Source organism: Erpetoichthys calabaricus, chromosome 12 (genome assembly GCF_900747795.2).
Source record: "Erpetoichthys calabaricus chromosome 12, fErpCal1.3, whole genome shotgun sequence".
NCBI lineage: Eukaryota > Metazoa > Chordata > Cladistia > Polypteriformes > Polypteridae > Erpetoichthys > Erpetoichthys calabaricus.
The window spans coordinates 37128617-37151700 of NC_041405.2; the positions used below are offsets into that span (position 1 = coordinate 37128617).

The 23084-nt window shown below is 38.2% G+C and overlaps 1 protein-coding gene across 1 annotated transcript; it reads left to right on the forward strand.

The window, feature by feature from the left end:
- The first annotated feature begins 20443 nt into the window (after window positions 1-20443).
- Window positions 20444-22099, forward strand: LOC114663065 (piggyBac transposable element-derived protein 3-like). The gene has a single exon (XM_028816834.1). It carries the CDS (start codon window positions 20444-20446, stop codon window positions 22097-22099), a length of 1656 nt encoding a protein of 551 aa, XP_028672667.1.
- The last annotated feature ends 985 nt before the right edge of the window (window positions 22100-23084 follow it).

A 23084-nucleotide genomic window follows, 5' to 3' on the forward strand; every position in this document is an offset into this window, starting at 1 on the left:
GTGTGTTTGTGTGTGTCCTGCGGTGGGTTGGCACCCTGCCCAGGATTGTTTCCTGCCTTGTGCCCTGTGTTGGCTGGGATTGGCTCCAGCAGACCCCGTGACCCTGTGTTCGGATTCAGCGGGTTGGAAAATGGATGGATGGACATTTCTGATGTAAACAGAGATGCAGCATTGAAATATTCCTTTTGACAATAATTGTTCCCCCCGTTAAAGTAAACTGATGGGAGGATTATCTTTTAACCCCTTGTGTGATATTTTTCATTGTATTACTTAGAAAGTATATTTCCAAAGATCCTTAAATTTCTTGTAATAATTATCCCCAAGTATTTAAATTGTTTTGATACCAACAGTGAAAAAAGTTATCCAGCTCAGTCTGACATGTCAGAGAACTCACTGGAAAAGGAGCACTTTTATTTAAATTTGTTTTGAATCCAGAGATCTTATGGCATACTCCTAACAACTCTAATACTAGTGGTATCACTTTGTGTAGAAATTTAATTTTATAAAGCCCTCATCTGCTAGTAACAATGGGTTAAATCACCAGTTGTAATTTGAGTTTATAAGGCTGGTATTATTAATTGTTGATCCACAGGCTAGCATGCAATTTTTCTCTGACTCCAGATCATTTCCTCTAACACATTTTTTTCAGTTATAATATAATCTTATAGAAAACTTCTAGACAATCAGGCATGTGCAAATGTTTGGAAGGAGAAGGTGCTCAATTCAAGTTAACGAGGGAAATAAGACATGGGAAAGAATTAATAGCAAAATGAAACAATTCATTTCAGATTTCCTGCTTCGATTCTATGGCACTTCAATTTCAGCATAGGATTGTTAGTATTGTACCTATTAATTAAAAATCCAACAAGATTTAACTTATTTTAACTTTATTAATATTGGTCTTTCAAAGCAAAAATAGCATGTACCGTTGCCATATTTATCTAATTCTGAATTATTCAAAAAGTAAACATACAGAACTTGGCAATGCATTGATGAATGTTTATGACCAGCTGTGAATTGTAATCCCTTTAACTTGCAGCACGCATTTGAATGAGTGAGTTACAAATTAGGGCAAAATTTTAATGTAATGTACATTGCTACACTTATCCATTTAAATATCCACCAATTTTCAAACTAGATTACCCATATGTTTAGTTATTCTAAGAAAAGTAACAAAATGAGCTGCTCCCTATGTTCTTCCAACATGAAGTATGTTTATTTTGCATTTCAGAACATCCACATTAGCCAGACATTCATGTCTCTTAGTACCAGGCAAGCCACAGTAAAGGTATTTAACAGGGCTGTTAAAAAAAGCAAAGTTCAATTCACAAACACTAAATGTGTCTTTTCGTGGTCTTTTAAAGCCATGGGAACATTCATTAGTATGACAATTATAATGTGGTAAGCATATTTGATTAGTATGAGAGAAAACAGGATGCCATCCAGGAGGTTTGAGCAGTCCAGTTCAGTGACTAATTCTGGATTACTACACAGGCTAAACAACAGCAACATGTTATCATTTTTCTGCAGCAACTTAAAAACATCACAAAAAGGGCATTTTACAGAATATCTGAAATAATAGAACAATTTTCAATTGATACAGTAAGTTTAATTTTACAGAAGTAGTCATAAAGTTGGAACACATGTAAAAAAGGAGGGAGAAATTTGAAGTATTAAAGCATCAGCAGTTTGTGATGCTTGACATTTGAATTAATTTGATTTGTCCATTAAATATTTCCGTTTAGTAAGTTTTATTAACCAGTTAATATTACCTCAGTATACTGATACAAATATAAGTCTCAAGAACAGCAAATGTCAGATTTCAAAAGCAGGTTGCTACAAAAACAGCTTTAGAGTTTGTGTAGATGAAAATATCCTACATTATCTTCGTATTCACTAATTTATGTGGCGCTCATATTATAATGTTTGAATTTTTGTTTTTAGCATTGATTTGAACCTTTTTTATTTTTGGTTACTGAGCAGAAAATGCCAGTGAATAAAGTTAGTACATGCAAATAGTAAGATAAATAAGGTAGCCCATGAAGATCACATTGCTCTTTATAAACACTAAGCAAATAAAAGCTTCCTCATTTCCTCATTTGTTGTTACCTTAGGATAAAAATCCCACTCTCCAGCCACAAATGAAATTCAGCCCATCAAGTCAGTGGAGCAAGTTTTAAGGTTCCATTTTAAAAAGTAAGGCTCAAAAACAGAACTGAAGAGAGAAGGGGCAAGTTCTCAGGCACCGTCGGCCACCCTCCAACCCTCACACAGGCCTGATTCCACTCTGAATTCTGCTCCTTCAAAATACTGGGCAGCACAATCTCACCATATCTGCATTGTCTGGTGATTCCTCACTAGCTGAGTATATTTAATTAGACTGACTGATATTATCGTTTGATATTTTCTGCCAAATATGGACACAGCTTGCAGCAGCTGCAGCTGACATGGGTACCTCTTTCATAGAATAAATAAAATTATCACTATCAGGTTCCACTAAAATGCCTATAACACTTCTTTTTAATACTTCTCCATTGAATTAATGAGTGGATGAGCATTTTCTTTGATTTTTGTGTCAGGCCTCAATGTAACAGATAAATCTACATTGAAAGTGCCATACTTTTGAAGATACTGGTACCTTTTATGATAGCAACTGTTTCACTGCAGATCAGACATGTCTGTTGAGCATCTACGAAAGATGGGATTGTAAAGACAGACTTTTCATTCATCATTGTTGGTGCCATTGCAACAAAGACATTTGTCTAGCTGGATTTAATAACTATTGTGGAGCCTGCATTCTGAATTTCACTTCCTGGCTAATCAGTAAATGTTACGTGAGGGTACAACCATTGTGGATTAGAAGGAAATATAAATTTAAGCAATTGAGCTTACTCATCTGAATTTGTTATAGCACTGTTTACTAAGTCCAGTTGCGGAGTGCTGTGAATGAACAATTCTCAGTTAAAATACAAGCATAGATTATGCTAATTATTGAACACAGAACTGATATACATATAAATACAGGTTTGTTAAAACACACAGAGAACAAGGTAGAAGCTGATTAAACATAATCATAAACCAACAATATGTGTCCTTTAATTAATTGATGAACTGTGACCAGTTGACAGTAAATGAGATTATAATTGTAAAAAGGTCACAGTCCTGGAGACCTCAACCAACTGTCCACCAAATCCTCCTGGGTTTTCTATAATGGAGTCTATGTTCCAATAATTTTTTTCTCCTTTATAAAATCTTGTAAGTATGACGTTATTGTTATCTCTTTCCATGCCCCTCTGATCATGGAGCTTAAATCATTATATCCTACACCAGGGGTCCTCAATCACGGTCCTCGAGGGCCACAGTGGCTGCAGGTTTTTGCTCCAACCCAATTGCTTAATAAGAAGCACTTATTGCTCAAGTAACACTTCTGCTTCACTTTAGTTGTCTCGCTCATTAAGATTTTGAACCCTTATTGCTTATTTTAGTCTTAAACAGCTGTACTCTTGGTTTTTAGTTGCTCTTATTTAGCAATAACATGCAAATGACAAAAGAGACCAGCATTTCTCCATTTAGCTTGTTACCATTTACACCTGTGTGTATTTATCATGCACCATTGGGTTTAATTAAATACATGGAAGGAAAGTGAAGAGAAAAAAGTGAAGAACTGATAATTGCTTGTCTGTTTTAGCCTTCAAGTCATTTGGATGATATCCTTAGAAAGGGAAAGAAAGTCTAAGATATCAGAATTTCCTGACATATGAGAGTTAAAGCACTAACAAGCCATGAAATTAAATTATTGGCAAGAACTGCTTTCTAATTAAGCAACCGGGTTAGAACAAAAACCTGCAGCCACTGCGGCCCTCCAGGACTGTGATTGAGGACCCCTGCCATACACACTCATTTCATAGCTGGCATCCTTGCCCCTGTCTTTAGCTGATGAGAATTGGACAGAATTCATATGTAAGCAAATTGATTATTTTCTTGAGACAAATGCACCCTCAGTGGACTCGGCAGGAATACTCTGGGAAAATCTGAAGGCATTTTTAAGAGGACAGATTATTTCATATCTTTCTCACAAAAATAAATTGGAAACCATGAAGGCATCTGAGTTAACCACCAAATTACAGAATAGATACAGAATACAGTAATCCCTCGCTATATCGCGCTTCGCCTTTCGCAGCTTCACTCCATCGCGGATTTTATATGTAAGCATATTTAAATATATATTGTGGATTTTTCGCTGCTTCGCGGGTTTCTGCGGACAATGGGTCTTTTAATTTCTGTTACATGCTTCCTCAGTTGGTTTGCCCAGTTGATTTCATACAAGGGACGCTATTGGCAGATGGCTGAGAAGCTACCCAGCTTACTTTTCTCTTTCTCTTGCGCTGACTTTCTCTGATCCTGACGTAGGGGGATTGAGCAGGGGGGCTGTTCGCACACCTAGACGATACGGACGCTCGTCTAAAAATGCTGAAAGATTATCTTCACGTTGCTATCTTTTGTGCAGCTGCTTCCTGAAACGGCATGCTGCACGGTGCTTCGCATACTTAAAAGCTCGAAGGGCACGTATTGATTTTTGATTGAAAAACAAACTCTGTCTCTCTCTCTCTCTCTCTGCTCCTGACGGAGGGGGTGTGAGCTGCCGCCTTCAACAGCTTTGTGCCACGGTGCTTCGCATACTTAAAAGCCAAACAGCCCTATTGATTTGTTTGCTTTTCTGTCTACCTCTCTGACAGCCTGTGCTCCTGACACGCACTCCTTTGAAGAGGAAGATATGTTTGCATTCTTTTAATTGTGAGACAGAACTGTCATCTCTGTCTTGTCATGGAGCACAGTTTAAACTTTTGAAAAAGAGACAAATGTTTGTTTGCAGTGTTTGAATAACGTTCCTGTCTCTCTACAACCTCCTGTGTTTCTGCGCAAATCTGTGACCCAAGCATGACAATATAAAAATAACCATATAAACATATGGTTTCTACTTCGCGGATTTTCTTATTTCGCAGGTGGCTCTGGAACGCAACCCCCGCGATGGAGGAGGGATTACTGTACGCCAGCTCTCCAAATGATGCACTTCATAGGAAAAGACAAGCTTTTCAATCGGAATTTAACCTCTTGACTATTAAACAAACTGAACAGTTCATCTCACAATGTCATTATTTTGAACACGGAAGGAAGGCCAGTAAGATCTTACCCCAACAAATCCACAAGCAGAAAGTCCGCAATGCAATAACTGCAATTTACAATACAGATGGAGACAAAAATTTTGACCATAAAAATATAACCCATATATTTACAGAGTACTATAAGTCCTTATAATGTATGCAGTTTAAAGAAGATAAGACACAATCTAATGATTTTCTTGATTCATTACAGATACCACAGCTAAATTCTCTTAGTGCTGTGGAACTGGATAAACCTCTGATACTCTCAGATTTTCTAGAACTCACTCTCAGAACTCACTTCAGAATGGGAAAGCAGCTGGCCCTGATGGCTACCCAGTGGAATTTTATAAAAAATGTCAAATAAATTAGCTCCACTATTATTTGCAACACTTTTAGAAGCTAAAAGTAAAATTCTTCCTCAAACTTTTCGCCAAACATTAATTACCATGTTTCCTAAGAAAAATAAGGACTTACTACAATGTGCATCATACAGACCAGACTCGCTCCTGAATAATGACATTAAGATACTCTCCAAAGTTCTAGCTAGTAGGATTGAGAAAGAGCTTCCTTCGATAATATCACAAGAACAAACTGGATTTATTAAAGGCAAACACTTAACTTCTAATCTTCAACGTTTGTTTCATATAATTGTAGCCCGTCTACTCTAACTGTGCATTCTGTGTAGAAAGGGGCCCTGAGTTCTTTACTCCAATGCCTAATTTATTATGATTCTAATTACTTTAATATTTTGAGTCTCGGGTCACTATGAATAAAACATTATCAAATAATTCTAGCAATACACTGGTTAGATAATAACAAATAATGGTAAAAGAAATTACCTGTTAACATTCGTTCCTAACCCAATAGTTTATTTTACACCAACTTATAATAAACACCTGGAAACTGGGTTATAAAACAATAATGAATTACCTGTTTAATTATAAGTCAACTAACACAATTAATAAACTGAAAATAATCAGGAACTATATTACACTGTTAATACTAAAATAAAACACATTCAGTCTTGTCACTCTATTTGAAACAAAATGTTGCAGGCCTGATTCGTGGCTTGGGAGCATTGCGACCAAAAACTTATCGGTCCTTTCACTCCAACAGGAGCAACAAAATAAAATGAAAAAGGTACCTTACTTGGCAATGTTATCAGTCCAACAAATCCCTCTGACCTCTCTGCCTCTGTCTATGCGCAGGTAGCCGCTGTTTAGTAAATCCAAAAATGTCTCCGTCCTCCAAATAAGCAAACGTCCACCATTAACTTGTAGAGCTGAGTTAACTCCTGCCTCTGGTAGTTCGCTCCGTTACTCCCCTTGTTGAATTAACAAGTCGTTCCTCACCAGATAGACCCTGCGAATATCTAATCGAACTTCTTCGTCTATCTCAGCAGTTCGTATCCCGGTAAATTATCTGGTTGATAATTTATCTCTCAAACTTTCTGCTACACCACCTTGGCGTCACGTTCTCTCTTTCTTTTTTTTCTCTTCCTCCAGCCCTTCCGTTTTTACTGCCACTTCCGGTTATCAAAATAAAAGTCATCATAACTACGTAAACAAACTATTACACTAAAATTAACGGTTTACAACACAACATTTACATTTTTACATTAATTACAGATTTAAACACATTTCTATCTGGGCTACATAATATATTCACATCATATATTCACATTAAATTTAACACCCCAGAAAGTAAAATGCACTCCTTGTTGGAGTTAAATTTCCTTTCACTAGTTTTCAATTTTTATGGATTTACAAATTTTTAAAAAGTTTCTGGCCTTAAAACCAGCAGCAAATATTTAATTATTTCTATTCCTTTGGGCATTACTGTTATTTCTGTTGGCCTGAGTTTCCCTTGATTAGTATTATTTTTGGCAATGAAGCTTTCTCAGCTTTAAACTTTAAATTGGTTCATTTTTTTTGTAGAATTTTTGAAAGTCTAGATTTTTTTTGATTGACTCTCTTTTTTGCTTATCAGTAGACTTTTGGCTTTAGTTTGGTTGGATGGCATTGTTTCTGAAGCAGTTACTGTAGCTGTGAATGTTAGAGTGCATGGCTGTGTGTTTCTTCTACAAAAGTCTGGGTTCTAATCCATTCTTGGCCTTTCTTTTGGGTTCTTGCACATCGTCCTTTTATCCAAGTGAATTTTCTGCTTTCCTCTAACATAGTAAAGAGGTGCCTTTTATGTTGATAAGCTAATTTAAACTGACACAGTGTGGATGTGAGTGTGCTATTTAGATTTGCACTCCTGTCTTGCTCAGGAAGCTGCTAAGGCAGGTCCTAACTTTGTCTTAGAAGATTTAGATTCACTACGCAATCTCTGTTCTGAGCTCATCTATCCATCCAACCAGTTTCCAACCTTTTAATCCAGTTGGAGAGCCAGTGCATATCATGGCTGCATGGTAGGATGCTCTTTTCTAAATGTAGAGGGAAAATCCTATTGAACTTTACCAAACATAAAATCAAATTATCAAACCTAATCCAGCAGAAATAAATAAACAGATGAAGCCATCTGTTCACATCCCACAGAATTAAAACTGTAAGCAGAGACAGGGAAGAGATAAAATAATCTTACTACCACAACCTTACATAAACCATACCAACTTTCATGAAATGTTTAATCTTGGAACTCAGAGCACATGTATTCCATAGAAGACAACCCCAGCATTCTATTCTTAGGTGACTTCAAAAACACCATTAGATAACTTATTTGACTCTTCCCATTTATTAAATGAAGAATATAGTTGTAGGTTTGATTAATCAGTATCAAAAATTATTTTAAAAGAAATATGAAGTAAAAAAATTATGTAAATTCTATGTTTTTTTCTGTTCCACCTGCTTAATACAGTGAACTTAATATTCATAAGCTCAGAGTACTGTGGATACAAATGTAGCTTAAATAAAACATAGTATATGACAATTTAATTAAAAAGTAACACAGAAAATGGCATCTGTACTAAAATATGCATATACATGCACTGACCTACAGTAATTATTAGGAACTCTATATTAATACTGGGTAGGGCCTGTTTTGCTCTGAACACAGCCTCAGTTGCTTGTGGCATGGATTCCACAACATGCTAGAAACATTCCTTTGAGATTCTGGTCCATGTTGACATGATTGCATCATGCAGTTTCTGCGGATTTATCAGCTGCACATCCATGCTACAAATCTCCCATTCTGCCACATACAAAAGAGGATCTACTGGATCCGGTGAAGGGGCACACATGGTCAGCAACAATACTCAAACATGCATTCAAGCAAAGATCAATTGGTATTTACACACCTAAAGTGTGTCAAGAAAATATTCTCCACACCAATACACCACCATCACCAGCCTGAACTGTTGACACAAGACAGGTATTATGCATGGATTTATACTGCTAGCATCACATTCTGGCACTGCCATCTGTGTGCCTCAGCAGAAACTGAGATTCATCAGACCAGGCTACATATTTCCAGTCTTCAGCTATCCAGTTTTGGTGAGCCTGTGCTCACTGCAGTGTCAACTCTCTGTTCTTGGCTGACAGGAGTGGAACCTGATGTGATCTTCTGCTGTTGTAACCCATCCGCTTCAAGGTTCACTGTGTTGTGCTTTCTGAGAAGCTTTGCTGCTTACCATGGCTGTACAGAGTTGTCATCTGAGTTATAATAGTTTTTCGGTCAGCATGAACCATTTCCAGCAAGGCATTTCTGTCCACAGAACCGTCATTTACTGGATTTTTTTGTTTGCCTTTTGCACCATTCCGAGTAAATGTTTTTGCATGAAAATCTCAGATGATCAGCAGTGGCAGAAATACTCATAAAAGCCCATCTAGCGCAAACAGTCATTCCACGGTTGAAATCAATTAGATCACATTTTCCCCATTCTCTTGTTTAACGTGAAAATCAACTGAACTGTGCCTGTATGATCTTATACATTGCACTGTTTCTACATAATTGGCTGATTGGATGATAATATAATGAATAAGCAAGTGTATAGGTGCTCCTATTTTATGTATATGTCTACTTTTAAACTATAGATTCTTAAGAAATATAAGGAACATATAAATATATTAATAAAAATAACATAAGCAAAGAAAACTGGAAAGAAAAAATTTCCCTGAAACCAATGATCTTGAGAACAATTAACTTTATGACTAGGGGTCTTAGGCCACATGGCCAGCTAGCTTCTAACTAAACATTCTGTAATCTAGGACATTGCACACTAGCATCCATCAGTTTATTACAACCTTGACCAGCCTGTTCTCCTTTCACCTTCCCCTGAGCACTGTCTAGTAAAAAATGGTACAAGTTGTCGGTGGGGCTGTACATTCCAGGGATATGGAAACTGTACTCGGTAAGGATACATGATTTGTACATTATTTGTACCCTTAAATAAGCTGTATGCTATTAAATGTCTATAAATATAGTAGCGATGCCAGTGGTAGTATTGTCAAATCCCCTGAGAGGACAGCGACAACTCATACCTTTATTTATGAAGGTGTGTCACTGCCACACTGATCTAATACTCAAGTTTCCAATAAAAGAAAATAAAATTTTAATTTGTGAGCAGATTTTTTTATGATATTATGATATTTGAATGCTTACTAGCTGTGTTACTCAGCTTTGCCTGAGAAATTTTGATAGACAATGGGCCTCCATTATAGTGTTGTCAGTTAATCGGGTGTATTAGAAGTACTATGTAACTATATAATACGATATATGTAGTTTATTTTTTTACACCAAGGACCAATATCATTGACAGGTAATGTGGTGTAATGGATGAGGCTTTGAACCTCAAACCCTGAGGAAGGGGGTTCAAATCCTGCTGTTGACACTGTGTGACAATGAGCAAGACACTTCACCTGCTCGTACTCCAATTGAAAAAACAAAAGAAATTTAAGCATAAATGAATCTCATATGTTGTGAGTCGCCTTGGATAAAGATAATAATAAGTAGGTCACTGGAGCTGCTTACTTTGAACATGCTATACACAATTGTCCTTGAGTAAAGTATTCCTTCATTAAATCAATTCCTGCTTTTCCTAATGACTTTGCTTTTGTTCATAGTCATTGCAAAACACAATTTTACAGGAATGTGTGTTCTTTAGAAATCAAATGAATAATTGGCTATGTTCTCTCTGATCTTTTTCACCATGCCAAGCACCAGTTTTGAACTGCCGTGCAGCTGTTATTGTGCCTTTCACCTTCCATGGATCATCCAAAGGCTTGTGATTTATGTGCTGGTGCACAGTGCTCAGTACTTTACAGGTCCACCCCTCATTCATTGTTCATATGAAAGTACTTTGCAGCGCTCGAAACTTCACGCTAGGAGGTTGACTGAGTAGAACAGGTAACCAAGATGAGAGCTGGTACATATCTAGGCGTGCCAGTAGACAACAGCAAAAAACAGCGGTTGCTAACCATTGAGCTTCCCATCTTCCTTGAGAAAAACTTTGTTTTTCCATTTCAGAATTTGATCATATCTCTTTTTTCCTGTTTAGTACACTGCCCGTCTTCAGTCGCTAGTACTGCTGTCAATTATTTGCATATAACATGCTCTGTGCACAGCACAGAGTATGAAAGTTAACATAGTATTAATAAATATCGAGAAATAAAAATAATGTGCTGACAAGTATAAAAGCTGTGTCAATGAATTTTATTTTTATCTATAAAATCACCAAATTCTAATCAAATCTGTGAAAGCATTTTCAAGATTTTGGGTAATTTTGCTCTTTTGGTGGGGTATTGATAATATTGAAATATTTCTTTTCTTAGCAGATATCAACTGACCTAGTTGTACTATACTGAGAAGTTTCAGCATAATACATTAGTGCATGTCAAGTTCAATGTGAATAGTGAAATCACTTTAAATATCAGCCAAACATAAAAGAAAATAACAACAGTAATAGTAATAATAATAATAATGCAAAGCTAGCAATAGGTTACAAAATGAATAAATAAATACATACATACATACAAAGATAAAAGCATACATACACAGATGCCACTTGAAATCACAACAGAATAGTACCAGACATTTGCAAAATAGAGAAATGTAATTGCACTGTACTGTATGTTGTCGCATTTGAATTATGATTATTTTATACATGGAGGAATCAGTATATTATTTTAAGCAACATTTATGTATTTCATGACCTGCTGATAGTTTTATTATTATTACTAGACAAAGAGCCCGTTTCGACAATGTAGGATGAAACAGGCATGAGTGGAATAGTAAGTAATAAGTATAAGCACCACAAACCTGATATAGGTGTATTGGATGAATGTGTAATTAGGCCTGGAGCTGTAGTCAAAATCGCCTTTCAGGCCTCTAGAACTTTAATCGAAGTCACCTTTCTCTTTGAATTTTCGCAGCTGTAAATCCGCCGCCTGCCGCGATGTCGGTCTCGTAAGGTTTTTCGGGCAGCTGCGCAGAAGGTGATTGTGCATTTGGCTTTGGACATGCTCAGAAGGCGACGTGCGCAGAAGGTGACTGCGCATTCAGCTTCGGACAGACGTGAGTGAGTGAGTGAGTGAGTGAGTGAGTGAGTGAGTGAGTGAGTGAGTGAGTGAGTGAGTGAGTGAGGAGACTGGCAAATTATATATAAGATTATTCCCTGTTATGTGTGATGTAGAGATGTCAAAGTATTCGCTTTGTGTTTTTTTGTTGTTGTATCATGGGTAATAGGATCAGTGGTCAGTGCATTATCTATGTGTATATATCTATGATGTAGACAGCCAAAAATGGGGATGAGCCAACAAAACATAGAACCCAAAATGGTGAAACACAAATGTCATAAACATAAAGACAGAATGTTTTCATAATTAAAAATAGTGTCTAAATTTGAAAACAATACAAACTATGCAAAATATATAATACAATTGCCAACTTGTTGGGTAATTTTATTCACACAATTATTGTATATTTCTCATAATTAGTTGCCTTTTGTCCTACTTATAAATGTGGAACTAATAAAAAATCCTGAGCCTAACTGGCAGGATAAATGTCTGTCCCTGCACAGTGTGTTCATAGCCTCTCTTGTCTGTAGTCATAAGCCAAATGTCCATTCTTACTCAGGCACTTGTTTATATCAGAAAGAGCAGACCAGACTCTAAACCATCTAGAGTTCTCAACTCCCTTCCTGCTGGCATCCCCTATGATTTCTGTGTGTAAACTGTGACATTCTAAGCTGAGCACCAACAAAGAATACACTGCATGTCTGTGAAGACATTTCAACCACAAATAACATCTCTTTTGAGGAAACATGACCATTAAATCTTAAACTGGACACCATGTGATGGGAGTCCAGGGCCGCACAAGTCCTACATGATCTACTCCTGCTGGTGCAGCAAAACAGCAAGACTGGCTTCAAAATTAAACCAAATTGGTCATCCCTGGTGTTTCGTAGACTCTTCCGGAATCCGTTAAATAGTCTCCATGCACTTTTCTTTTAAAAATGTCTAGGAATACTAAGATTCTGTAATTGGCTTCACAGTTAAAATTCTTAAAACGCAATGTGAAAAGATTCCCAAGCAGCTCTAATTTAAGTTGTGCTTTGATGAAATAATAGGCTTTGATCCTTAATTTGTGTGATAAGATCTGCATAATTAGCAAATTGATCATTTCAGAGTTTGAGGATCAAACTATTATTAAAATAATAATATGAGAAATATTGTTTTGATACAAGAATTTAAGGGCAATTAAAACTTTCTATAGTAAAAGTTTTTTTATTATTATTCTTCTAACAAAACAATCATACATTTTTTATATGAACAAAAGGGTCTAATTTTATATATATTCAAGGTGACATATGAAATAAAATAATAATACATTTAAAATCATACCCTTGAAAAGTGCAGTGTCTCTTGACAACAAAAAACGTATAATATAATATAATAATTATATTATATTATAGTTTGTTGAATTAATTATAAAGGGATACTTTAAAATGGGCTCTCAAATAAATTGCAATCAAACAAAGAGATTTAAATTCTGTAGTTAAGTCATAATACAGTTACAGTAATAGCCTTGCTACCATGTTTTAAATTGATTGCAGAGTAACAATAAAATATGTTGAATTCACTAATTTAAGTTGTTTCTCTACACCCTGTATATTAAAGAATTTCCCTGATTTTGAAATATTAATATGCTGGAAAAAGCAGGTGTTAGTGTGAACTAAAAGTAAAATCTATATCAATGATCTATATCCTGTGGTTTCATTTAAACTTAATATTACCTTGCTAATTCGACCAAAATAGCTTTTGATTTTTACATTTAATTCCATTTTCACTGATAGAGGACATATCATTTGGGTTTACTGATAAATACAACTGAGTGTATGAAAAAAAAAAAATTGCAAATGATATCCCCTAATGGCAGCGTATAAAGATAAAAAGAGATGGATTCAGCACTGAATCTTGAGGGAAATCTATCTTAAATTAGTGACAGAGTGCCATCTTCAGACTTCTACATATATCAAAAGCAATTTTATTATGAAGAAAGTCAACAAAATTAAATTCTGAAGTCTGTATAACTGAATGTTGTGCTTAAGTGTATTTAAAGTCTAAATGCATAATTAGCATTTTCTGCATCCAGCGATATACTATAATATCAATGACTACTGCTCTAACTGTTCTAAACTCTTCTACAAATTACAAGTAAGCCCGCGATTCGCTAGCAAATCGGAAATCCAAGAATGGCAATCAGTTTCTGCGTGATGAAATATCATGGAGGGTATATGCGGTGGTGTGGGCGGTCGCGTCCAGGCGGCTATACAACCTGGCGTGAACGCTTTACCTCAGGTTTAGTTCACAGGTCGTAGGCATGGTAAAGTTTCCATTTAATTCAATAACCCTATTTGAAATAAAGCGGTTTCGTTGTGTGGGCGCCTTCGTTCGTTGTTTTTATCCATACGGGCTCGTTTACAGGTTGTAGCCATACGGGCTCATGTTTGTATTACTAATCGTTGAGCTCCCTCCATTTGGATACATGCCTCCTTTGCCTGTGCTGTGTCAAAAGCGCGTTGTGGGCGCATTCGTTCATTGTCCGGGCGGCTGTACAACCTGGCGTGCACGCTTTATCTCAGGTTTAGTTCACAGGTTGTAGGCATGGTAAAGTTTCCATCTAATTGAATAACCCTATTTGAACTAAAGTGGTTTCTTTGTGTGGGCGCCTTCGTTCATTAAGTCTAGTTTACAGGTGGTGTTGTTTGGGAGCTTACACGATGTGTTGTTTGGGCGACACCCACTGACTCTGGGTATCCGTCGCATTCTAGGAAGCCGGTGCGTTTGACCCTACAGGTTATGTTGTTTGGGCGCTCACAGGTTGTGTTGTTTGGGCGCCATCAACTGACTCTGGGAAGCCGCCGCATTTTGGGAAGCCGCTGCGTTTGACTCTGGGGCGGGCGCCACGGCACAGTACGCACGCACCTCGGTGGCAATACGCATGCGCCTAGGTGCATCCGCCGTGCATAAATTAACTGTGGTTGTGTGGGCGCCTTCGTTCATTAAATCTAGTTTACAGGTGGTGTTGTTTGAGGCGCTTACAGGATGTGTTGTTTGGGCGCCATCTACTGACTCTGGGAAGCCACCGCGTTTTGGGAAGCCGCTGCATTTGACTCTGGGGCGGGCGCCACGGTGCAGTACGCATGCGCCTCGGTGCATCCGCCGTGCATAAATTAACTGTGGTTTAGTAAGATAGATAATGCTGCATTTTTTCTAAGACCTTTACAAGAATTTTTACTTTTGAAGTCAGTTTGTTGATCTTTAAGACCAGTTATATTTCAATTAAATCTTTCTTAATAAATGTTTAATGCAAAGGACAGAAACAAGGCAAGAAATAACGGCAGGTAAGACCGGTCAGATGGTGAAATGGGAAAAATCAGTCTTATCTTTCATCAAAACCAAAATATAAATCAAAACCTGTTGTTTCAGTCTTTGACTCGTTAGCTTTGAATTTAAAAACTTGAAATGTTTAGAAAATTAGCTAGAGGGGCAAATCTTGAACAATATTGCCTGATTCCGCCGGCTATATACAATACACTATCATGTTAATGATATCTCCCAATGCAACCCCTGTAGTCCACACTCCATACAACTGTGGTAGTGGGGCCCAAAACAAAAACAAGATGACAACTTGGCCAATTATTTTTAAATTAATTAACATAGTTCAATAATAAATTAGTGGGAAGGTATTCCTGGGCTCCATTTTCTGTTTGTTAATCATTACTTTGTTTTCTTCTCTGTTTAAGCAGATTTGTGTTTTCATTATGTTATTAGTAATTTGTAAAGTTTGTATTTGCATCTACCTGTGAGCTTATCACAGTATTCTGTGCCTGCACTTAGCGTACAGCACTATGCAAAAACAAAATTAATTGAACTGATCATGCTAGCACTCATAAATGGCAGCACTTAAATAAATATTCAAAACTAGCCAACCCGCAGCGTAGCATACACCGCATAATTATGTATTGATGGGTGAACACTTCCTGAACGACACAGTTGTCCAAATGGGGTGGGTTTGTGGATTACACTGTGAGTGAATGAAAAGATGGACCTCTGGAGAGAGCAACATATAATTGTCCGTGACTGAAAGCGAGATCGTCTGTGACGATGGAGGCCACGCTGGTGAAAGTTACTTCGTCGGTAGGGATAAGTTTCAGCACTTGTAGATTAAGGTGTAGCGAGTCTTCGTTGCTGACGCTTAATATAGCTTGCGTACTGAGTTGTTCCGGAGTCACAGTTGAGAAACACTTTTTTAATGTCTTTTAAGCACAGGGAATAAAATGAACATGTGAAACATCCGTAATGTAATAAGGCACCAAGAAAAGTAACATTGCAATAATGCACGCTATGATCTGATCTCTGTAAACAGAAGTGAAAACAAAATCGAGCCCGGTGCATTCTTTAACTGCCTTGTAGCGTAGTGGTAGTGTTGCTGCTTTGCAGTAAGGAGACTGTGGAAGATTTTGGGTTTGCTTCCCAGTTCCTCCCTGTGTGGATATCGCTTTGAATACTGAAAACACCGCTATATCAATGTAATGAAGTATTCTTATTCTTATGCGTCCAGCGCTCTCTCTCTCTCTCGAGCGCGCCTGTATGTGTGTGTGTGTGTGTCGCTCGCTCTCTCTCTCTCTCTCTCGCCCGCTCACTGCACTTGTTCCTACAGGCATACGCCGCATAATTATTTATTGATGGCCGAACAGTTCCTGAAAGACACAGTTGTCCAAACTTGGGTGGGGGTTGAGGATACAACAGTAAGTGAATGGAAAGATGGAACTCTGGAGAGAGCAACATACAACTGTCCATGACTGAAAACTGGTTTTGGCAGACACATGCATATCTTTTTGAAAGTTTGGCCCTGTGCCTTATTAAATGTCATCGCAAAGGCCAATCTAACAGGAAATTGTCTTCGTGTAAAAGTAAAAGGCAAATTATCCGCGACAAACAAACTATTTTACACGCTGCATACCAACCCGCGGTGTAGTATACGCCGCATAATCACGCCGCTTTTTTAATGTTTTTTAAGCAGAGGGAAAAAAATGAACATTTGCAAAATCCTTAACGCTGCTTTCAGTAAGTACAATGCACACGCGTTTAATTTGTCGGCCACTTTTTGCCAGCCGTCTTTTCTGGTTTGGGCTGCTTTTGCAGTGTTACCGCTTGTGCATATTAAATCTTGAAATCCTTCGAGTAACTAATTAACTAACTAACACCCACCCACACACACACACAGCTTGAGTGAAAAAAATGCACCCGTTCTTTCATCATTTTATTGCAGCCTATCAAAGACTTGCTGATCATGTTTTTTAGACTCAATATACATTGGCTTTTCACTCAGCGCGGGGGCGCGCATTCATCTCAGATTATTACATCCTGCTAGACTAATCTGCTACACGGCTGCGTTTGAAAAACCGACTTATCCCGGATGAGTTTCACTGGCATTAATGATTAGGAATCTGTTTGGAACAAAACCCTGTAGCCACAGGGGTTCACCAGGACTGAGTTTGGGAAACACTGCTGAACACAGACGAAACCGACTCAGGTGAGGAGTTGGGGCGGGCAAAGTAGTTGCAACTATTGATTATTCAGTGTTGTTTGCCTGGGTGTCTGATCTGCTCGACGGGATCAGAAATAAAAGGAAAACAATGTGAAGGCAATGTCACAGGTGTTCCTGTGGTATAGCTGGTCCACAGCTCCCTTTCAAAAGGCCATTTTAAAATAAATAATCACAGCGCTCACAGCGTAGCGAGGGGCATGGAAGTGTGGCTGAAACGGTTTCCGTGTGGAGTCGTGCCGCGGGCGTTTCTCCCCTGTGCAGTGTGCGAGCGAGTGAGGAGAGAGAGAAAGCCGATACGTTAGAGTGAGCGAGAGCAGGTTCGAAGGCAATGTGTTCCTGTGGTATAGCGGGTCCATAGCTCCCCTTCAAAAGGCCATTTTTAATCAGGCGACTGACAGTAGTGGAGTCAGGCACAGAGAAGGTCAGCTGCTGAGAGAGCGTCTCGACTGTTGCAGGGCCTGAAGCAGGTGAGACGCTAATGAAAAAGGGGCACGGGGCTTATTGGTTTTTAAAGACTGCTTCCTTCATTGTGTTTTAACCTCAGTTTTAAAGGATTGTTTTAAGGATCCCATGGGATACCCCTCGTAAACTGTTTGACACGCTGCATACAGCCATTCACATCCGCGAGAAGCATGCCTCTAATAACAGTCAACGTGGCTCAGAGGTGCGTGTGAACTCTAGCACAGACGAACATAAACGACGCCATGTTTTCCGAGTTGTCGCGTCCGAGTTGGTGGGCGTGGCTCTGCGAGTTGTCGTCTTGTCCAATGGTCTTAGAGTTGGTGGGCGTGGCTCCGTCCTGCGTGCATCATGGGTGTCTTACTTGTTGGCGGCTTAGTGAATTATATATATAGATGTTTTAATACAATATCATACATTTTAAACCTGATATATACAAGAAAAAATTCTAAAGCAAAAATAATAAAAGTTAGGCATTCACAACAATTTTCACTTTGTGTCCTGGGTGAGTCTGCATGCGAGAATGTTCTTCTCTGTGCAAGACTTTTGCAAGACTTCAACAGACATCTCTTTTGAGATTGATGATATGAATATTATTTAATAATGATTAATGCTTTTACCAAAAAAAACACAAACCTTCAGCTGCAAAAGGTGCAGCATACATTATTCTGGAACATATACTATTATTCCACTGTGGGGCATTTCTTCCTTAGGCTAAGGAGCACACTTCAAAAGCAAGAATTACTAAAACAGTTTTTCAGTGGTTTGGCATTTAACAAACTTCCAAATCCCCTGTCACCTGCAGAGCACTGGAACGATGGAGGGAATGAATCAAACAATAAAAATTGCAATTTAAAAAAATGTATAAATTGGCAAAAGATAGAAGAATGTAATATAAATCATTAAAATGAATATCTGGATTACTCCATGTTAGGCTACTGGTCTGAGCCCATTTAAAATTATAACTGGTTAGACATCTGCGCTAAGCTGCAATAAAATGAATTTCTTCTGATTTACTACTTAGACACACAGCACAGCACAGAAGAAATGATCTGACCCACACATTGCAATAGCAACCTCATATACTGTACAGGAAAGACTATACCTGGGTGAAGTTGGGGAGACAAGAATAGTAAAGTCCAGTTTGAATAATGGTGGACAGGTCCACTCCCAGCACTCAGAGGATCTGTTTTGGGTTTGAAGATGGGCCACAGGTGACCGTGTTATCTGAATATTTTCCTGAGAATTTGCTGTGCAATTGGCTTAGATGATCTTTTTTTTCCCAGCACCTTGTGAAGCTTTGCAAAGACAGCATAACATTACAGAGCTGTAGCAGCTAATGTTGGATGGGACAGCCCCCCACATCCCCTCTCCCCGAGTATATAATGCTGACCCTAAAAGACAGATCAACTGCTATACCACTTGAAATTCTTCTTTCAGTATGGCTTTAATAAGATCTCATTTGCTGCTATTCTAAAAATTTCTGAAAAACATGAATATGTAAACACAAAATACACATGCAGAAGGAAACTAGAAATGTGTCCGTGTATTTGTGTCTTAAAGATAATGTCTTTTTGGATTGATCTGTATGTGACCTGTCTGTAATACATGAGCCTACCGCAAGTGCTGTGTAAGTGATGCAAACAGGAACAAGTGAAGAATCCACATGCTTTAGTGTTGTGCTTATTTGGTAGAACCAGTGGTGAATGAGCAAGCACAGCAGGGCAAAAAAACAAAACAAACTGCACTTTTTAGTTCAAGAGGGGTGAGTACCTTGCTGTTCAATCTGTGTGGACCAAGCCTCAGTGAATTTATCCTTCTTGCTCCATTGTCCACAGTCTGCAAGAAATTTGACCATCATGATATTAAATTTTATTCATTTTATCTCAAGGAGGCACAGTGGTTAGCACAGATGCTTCACAGTTGAGGTCACATTTTTGGCCACAAAAATAGGTCCAGCATAGTTAGTAGATGCTGCCCTAGCCCTTAGGGACACTTAAAAGACCATTATGATCACTCAAAACTAGTTCAGATTTTCCTTTCCCATTGACTTCAATGCATTTTGCCAAGTTTGGCAAAGTTCCCGAACATTTCAGCAATTTCACTAAACTTGATGTGAAACAAATTCAGAAGAATTTGCTCATCACTATTAGCTATGAATGAAAAGATGATTATTGAACCCAGCACATTCTAACATCTAGTTTAGCCCCTTGTAGACGATTGTCGCGAATTCGCATCAAACCGCTTCCAGGCTGAAAGCAGCCGTGGTGGCACATGTATTCTGCTTATGTCGGTTGCTGCATATTCGATACGTTTCAAGGATTGTATTGAAAGCGCTTCTCATCCCATCTAGCGGCCATAGTGGAAACTACAACCGCCTGATGGAAGCGAAGTGTTGGCGTTTCTGTGTACATGAATTTTGGCTGCTTACTTCGAGAAATTCTCATTTGAGGTAAATTGCGCTAAGATAAAAATACTTATAAGTGGATTGTTTTCTTCTATTGCTGACATATCAGAATAGACTACACGTGACGAAAATTGCGGAAGTTATACGCCGTTTTCGCTATGTCACGTTTTCGCTGCATTCGGCAATAACGGCTGCATAAGCATAATATTGTATTTAGGTGCAATATCGTAGAAATTAGAATTCCTGCGCATAGATTTAAAATGCTTTGCATTTTGATCCTAGTTAATTTCTAGAATTAATGTAAATATTGCATACTGAGATATAAATGCGATTTCTGCCCTTTATTTTGAGGCAGAACTAAATGAACACATCAACTTTCTACGGGAAGCGAGCTGGTGGACTTCAAATCAGGGTTCCACCAGTTGAAAGTGATGACAGCTGTCTCAGTGACAGTGAGGATAGCGATGAAGACTACATACCTACACCATTATCACAAGGTGATGTTTCTGAAGATGAAAGCAGTGGTAATGAGAGTACTGACAATGAAAGCAGCAGTGATGAAGACTCTGACAGCAATAATGATGCACCTGCTAGCACCAGTGCTACTGGTGCAAGAAGGCGACCAGCTGCTACTGCAAGGAGAACACAGCAAAAGGCAGTGTGGAAGACAGTGCAACAACAGAACTCTGCAAAGGACATTCCAATTTGGCAAGCTGCTGTTCCTGATGCTGATGAAATCAGACTGCCCATTCAGTATTTCCGAGACTTTTTTGATGCTGATCTTTTGGATAGTATTGCAGAACAAAGTAATCTGTATTGCATGCAAAAAAATCCAAATAGGACACTCAGATTGGATCGAAACGAATTGGAGCAGTTTATTGGCACTGTAGTGTACATGAGTGTTGTACATTTACCAAGGTCAAGAATGTACTGGTCCAGTGACTGTCGAGTAGCACAGGTGGCTGATGTGATATCCCGAGACAGATGGGAACAAATTAAAAAATTCATTCATTTCAATGACAACAGCAACATGCCAGCCAACAATGATGGAAATTACGATAAGCTTTTCAAAATCAGGCCAATTATTGATTCACTTCTCCCAAAATTTCAGGGTCTCCCACAAGATCAAATGTTGTCTATTGATGAGCAAATGGTGCCATTCAAAGGTAGATCTAGTCTAAAGCAATATATCCCCAAGAAGCCATACAAATGGGGATACAAAATCTTTGTGCTTTGTGATACAAAAGGCCTGGTGCATTCATTTGACATATTTGCAGGGAAAATAGATCCTGTACCTGGGGAACCTAACATTGGTGCAAGTGGAAACATGGTGCTAAAGCTTGCACAAGTTATTCGTGGTGCTCTCAATCACTTGCTGTATTTTGACAACTGGTTTTCTTCCTTGGATTTGTTTGTTGCTCTTGCAAACAAGGGAATACCAGCCCTGGGGACTGTGCAGCAAAGTTGCCTGCAAGGGTGCAGTTTCAGCGTAGACACTGATATGAAGAAGAAGGGAAGAGGGACATTTGAAGAGAAAAAGGTTGTTGTAGTCAATGTAGAAATAAGAGCAGTAAAATGGTTTGATAATAGAGGGGTGATCGTTGCCAGCACTTTTGCCAGTGCCCAGCCTGTTTCTACCATAGAAAGATGGGATAGAAAGTCAAAAAAGAAAGTGTCTATAGAATACCCAAACATCATCAGCCTGTACAACAAGTTCATGGGCGGCGTTGATGCTCTTGATGCACTAATTGCATATTATCGCATCCACATAAGGTCAAAAAAGTACTATCATAGGCTCTTTTTTCATTTTGTTGATATGGTCATTGTAAATAGCTGGTTGTTGTATCGACGTAATTGTGATTCACTGGATGTACCAAGAAAGAAGCAGAAGGATTTGCTAGCTTTTAGAACATCAATTGCACAGGCACTCTGCATGCAAGGCAAGGATATGTCAAGGAAGAAGAGGGGGCGGCCTTCATCTGATGTTGAAAGGGATTTCGAAAAGAAGAAACATTGAGGTCCAGCTAAGGCTATTCCAACACTGGAAGTCCGTTCACATGCTGTGGGTCACTGGCCAGTGGTTGAAAGTGGACGGCAACGCTGCAAACGCCCAAATTGTAAGGGCCAGACTGTAATCAAATGTTCAAAGTGCAATGTTCATTTGTGCCTCAACAAGAACAACAACTGCTTTCGAGAATTCCATGAGTAAGACTGTTTCTCCTCATGTGACTTTTTGTTAAATTCATGACATTCTACTGATTTGTGGAAAATTTTTGTAGTTTGAATTGTTGACTGGAGGAATTGATCGATAACAGCATCAATAAAATAATCCACATACCTGAGAGTGGAAAATTTGTTTAATTACTATTATACCCAATTATGCTTAATGTCGCTAAATTGCATCATACCTAAATTTATATTTAATATATGTGCTATATTCAAATTAACAATCTCCACTTAATTTAGCATCTATTTGACAGCAAAAACACAAATAATTAATTTTTTTATATAATTGTAAATAAATTCAGGCATCAAGGGGTTAAGATCAACAGCACAGGGCTAGAATACAACATTTTTGATTCTCTGATTAATAAATCAAGAACATTATCTTTCTCTCATTTGTGGTATCTGGGATCCCATAATTGCCTTAATTATTAAATATTTAACCTCAATTGAGAGGTACAAAACACCTTAGATTAATATGAAAATCTTATCTCTCTATTATAAAAGGAAATCCTGGGATGAGACTTTCTTGGAGATAATTTCAGGTCCCACAAGATGAGACTTTTTGCCAAGAGATTTTTGACAAGTTCTGCACTCCAATCAAACGTTTACAACTACGCCCACGGTCCAATCACTTCTCATTCGTGCGAATGCTATTGTTAGATACAATTCCTGCACTCTCAGCTCCCAACGGGGTCAGAAATAAAAGACAAAGAGTAGAAGAGAAAGTAAAATGTCTTAAAGAGGTTCAAAAACGTTGGTGCGATACACATGCAGAG

Excerpts from the sequence above, each read along its gene's own strand:
- LOC114663065 (XM_028816834.1), top strand. The coding sequence starts at position 20,444 with ATGAACACATCAACTTTCTACGGGAAGCGAGCTGGTGGACTTCAAATC.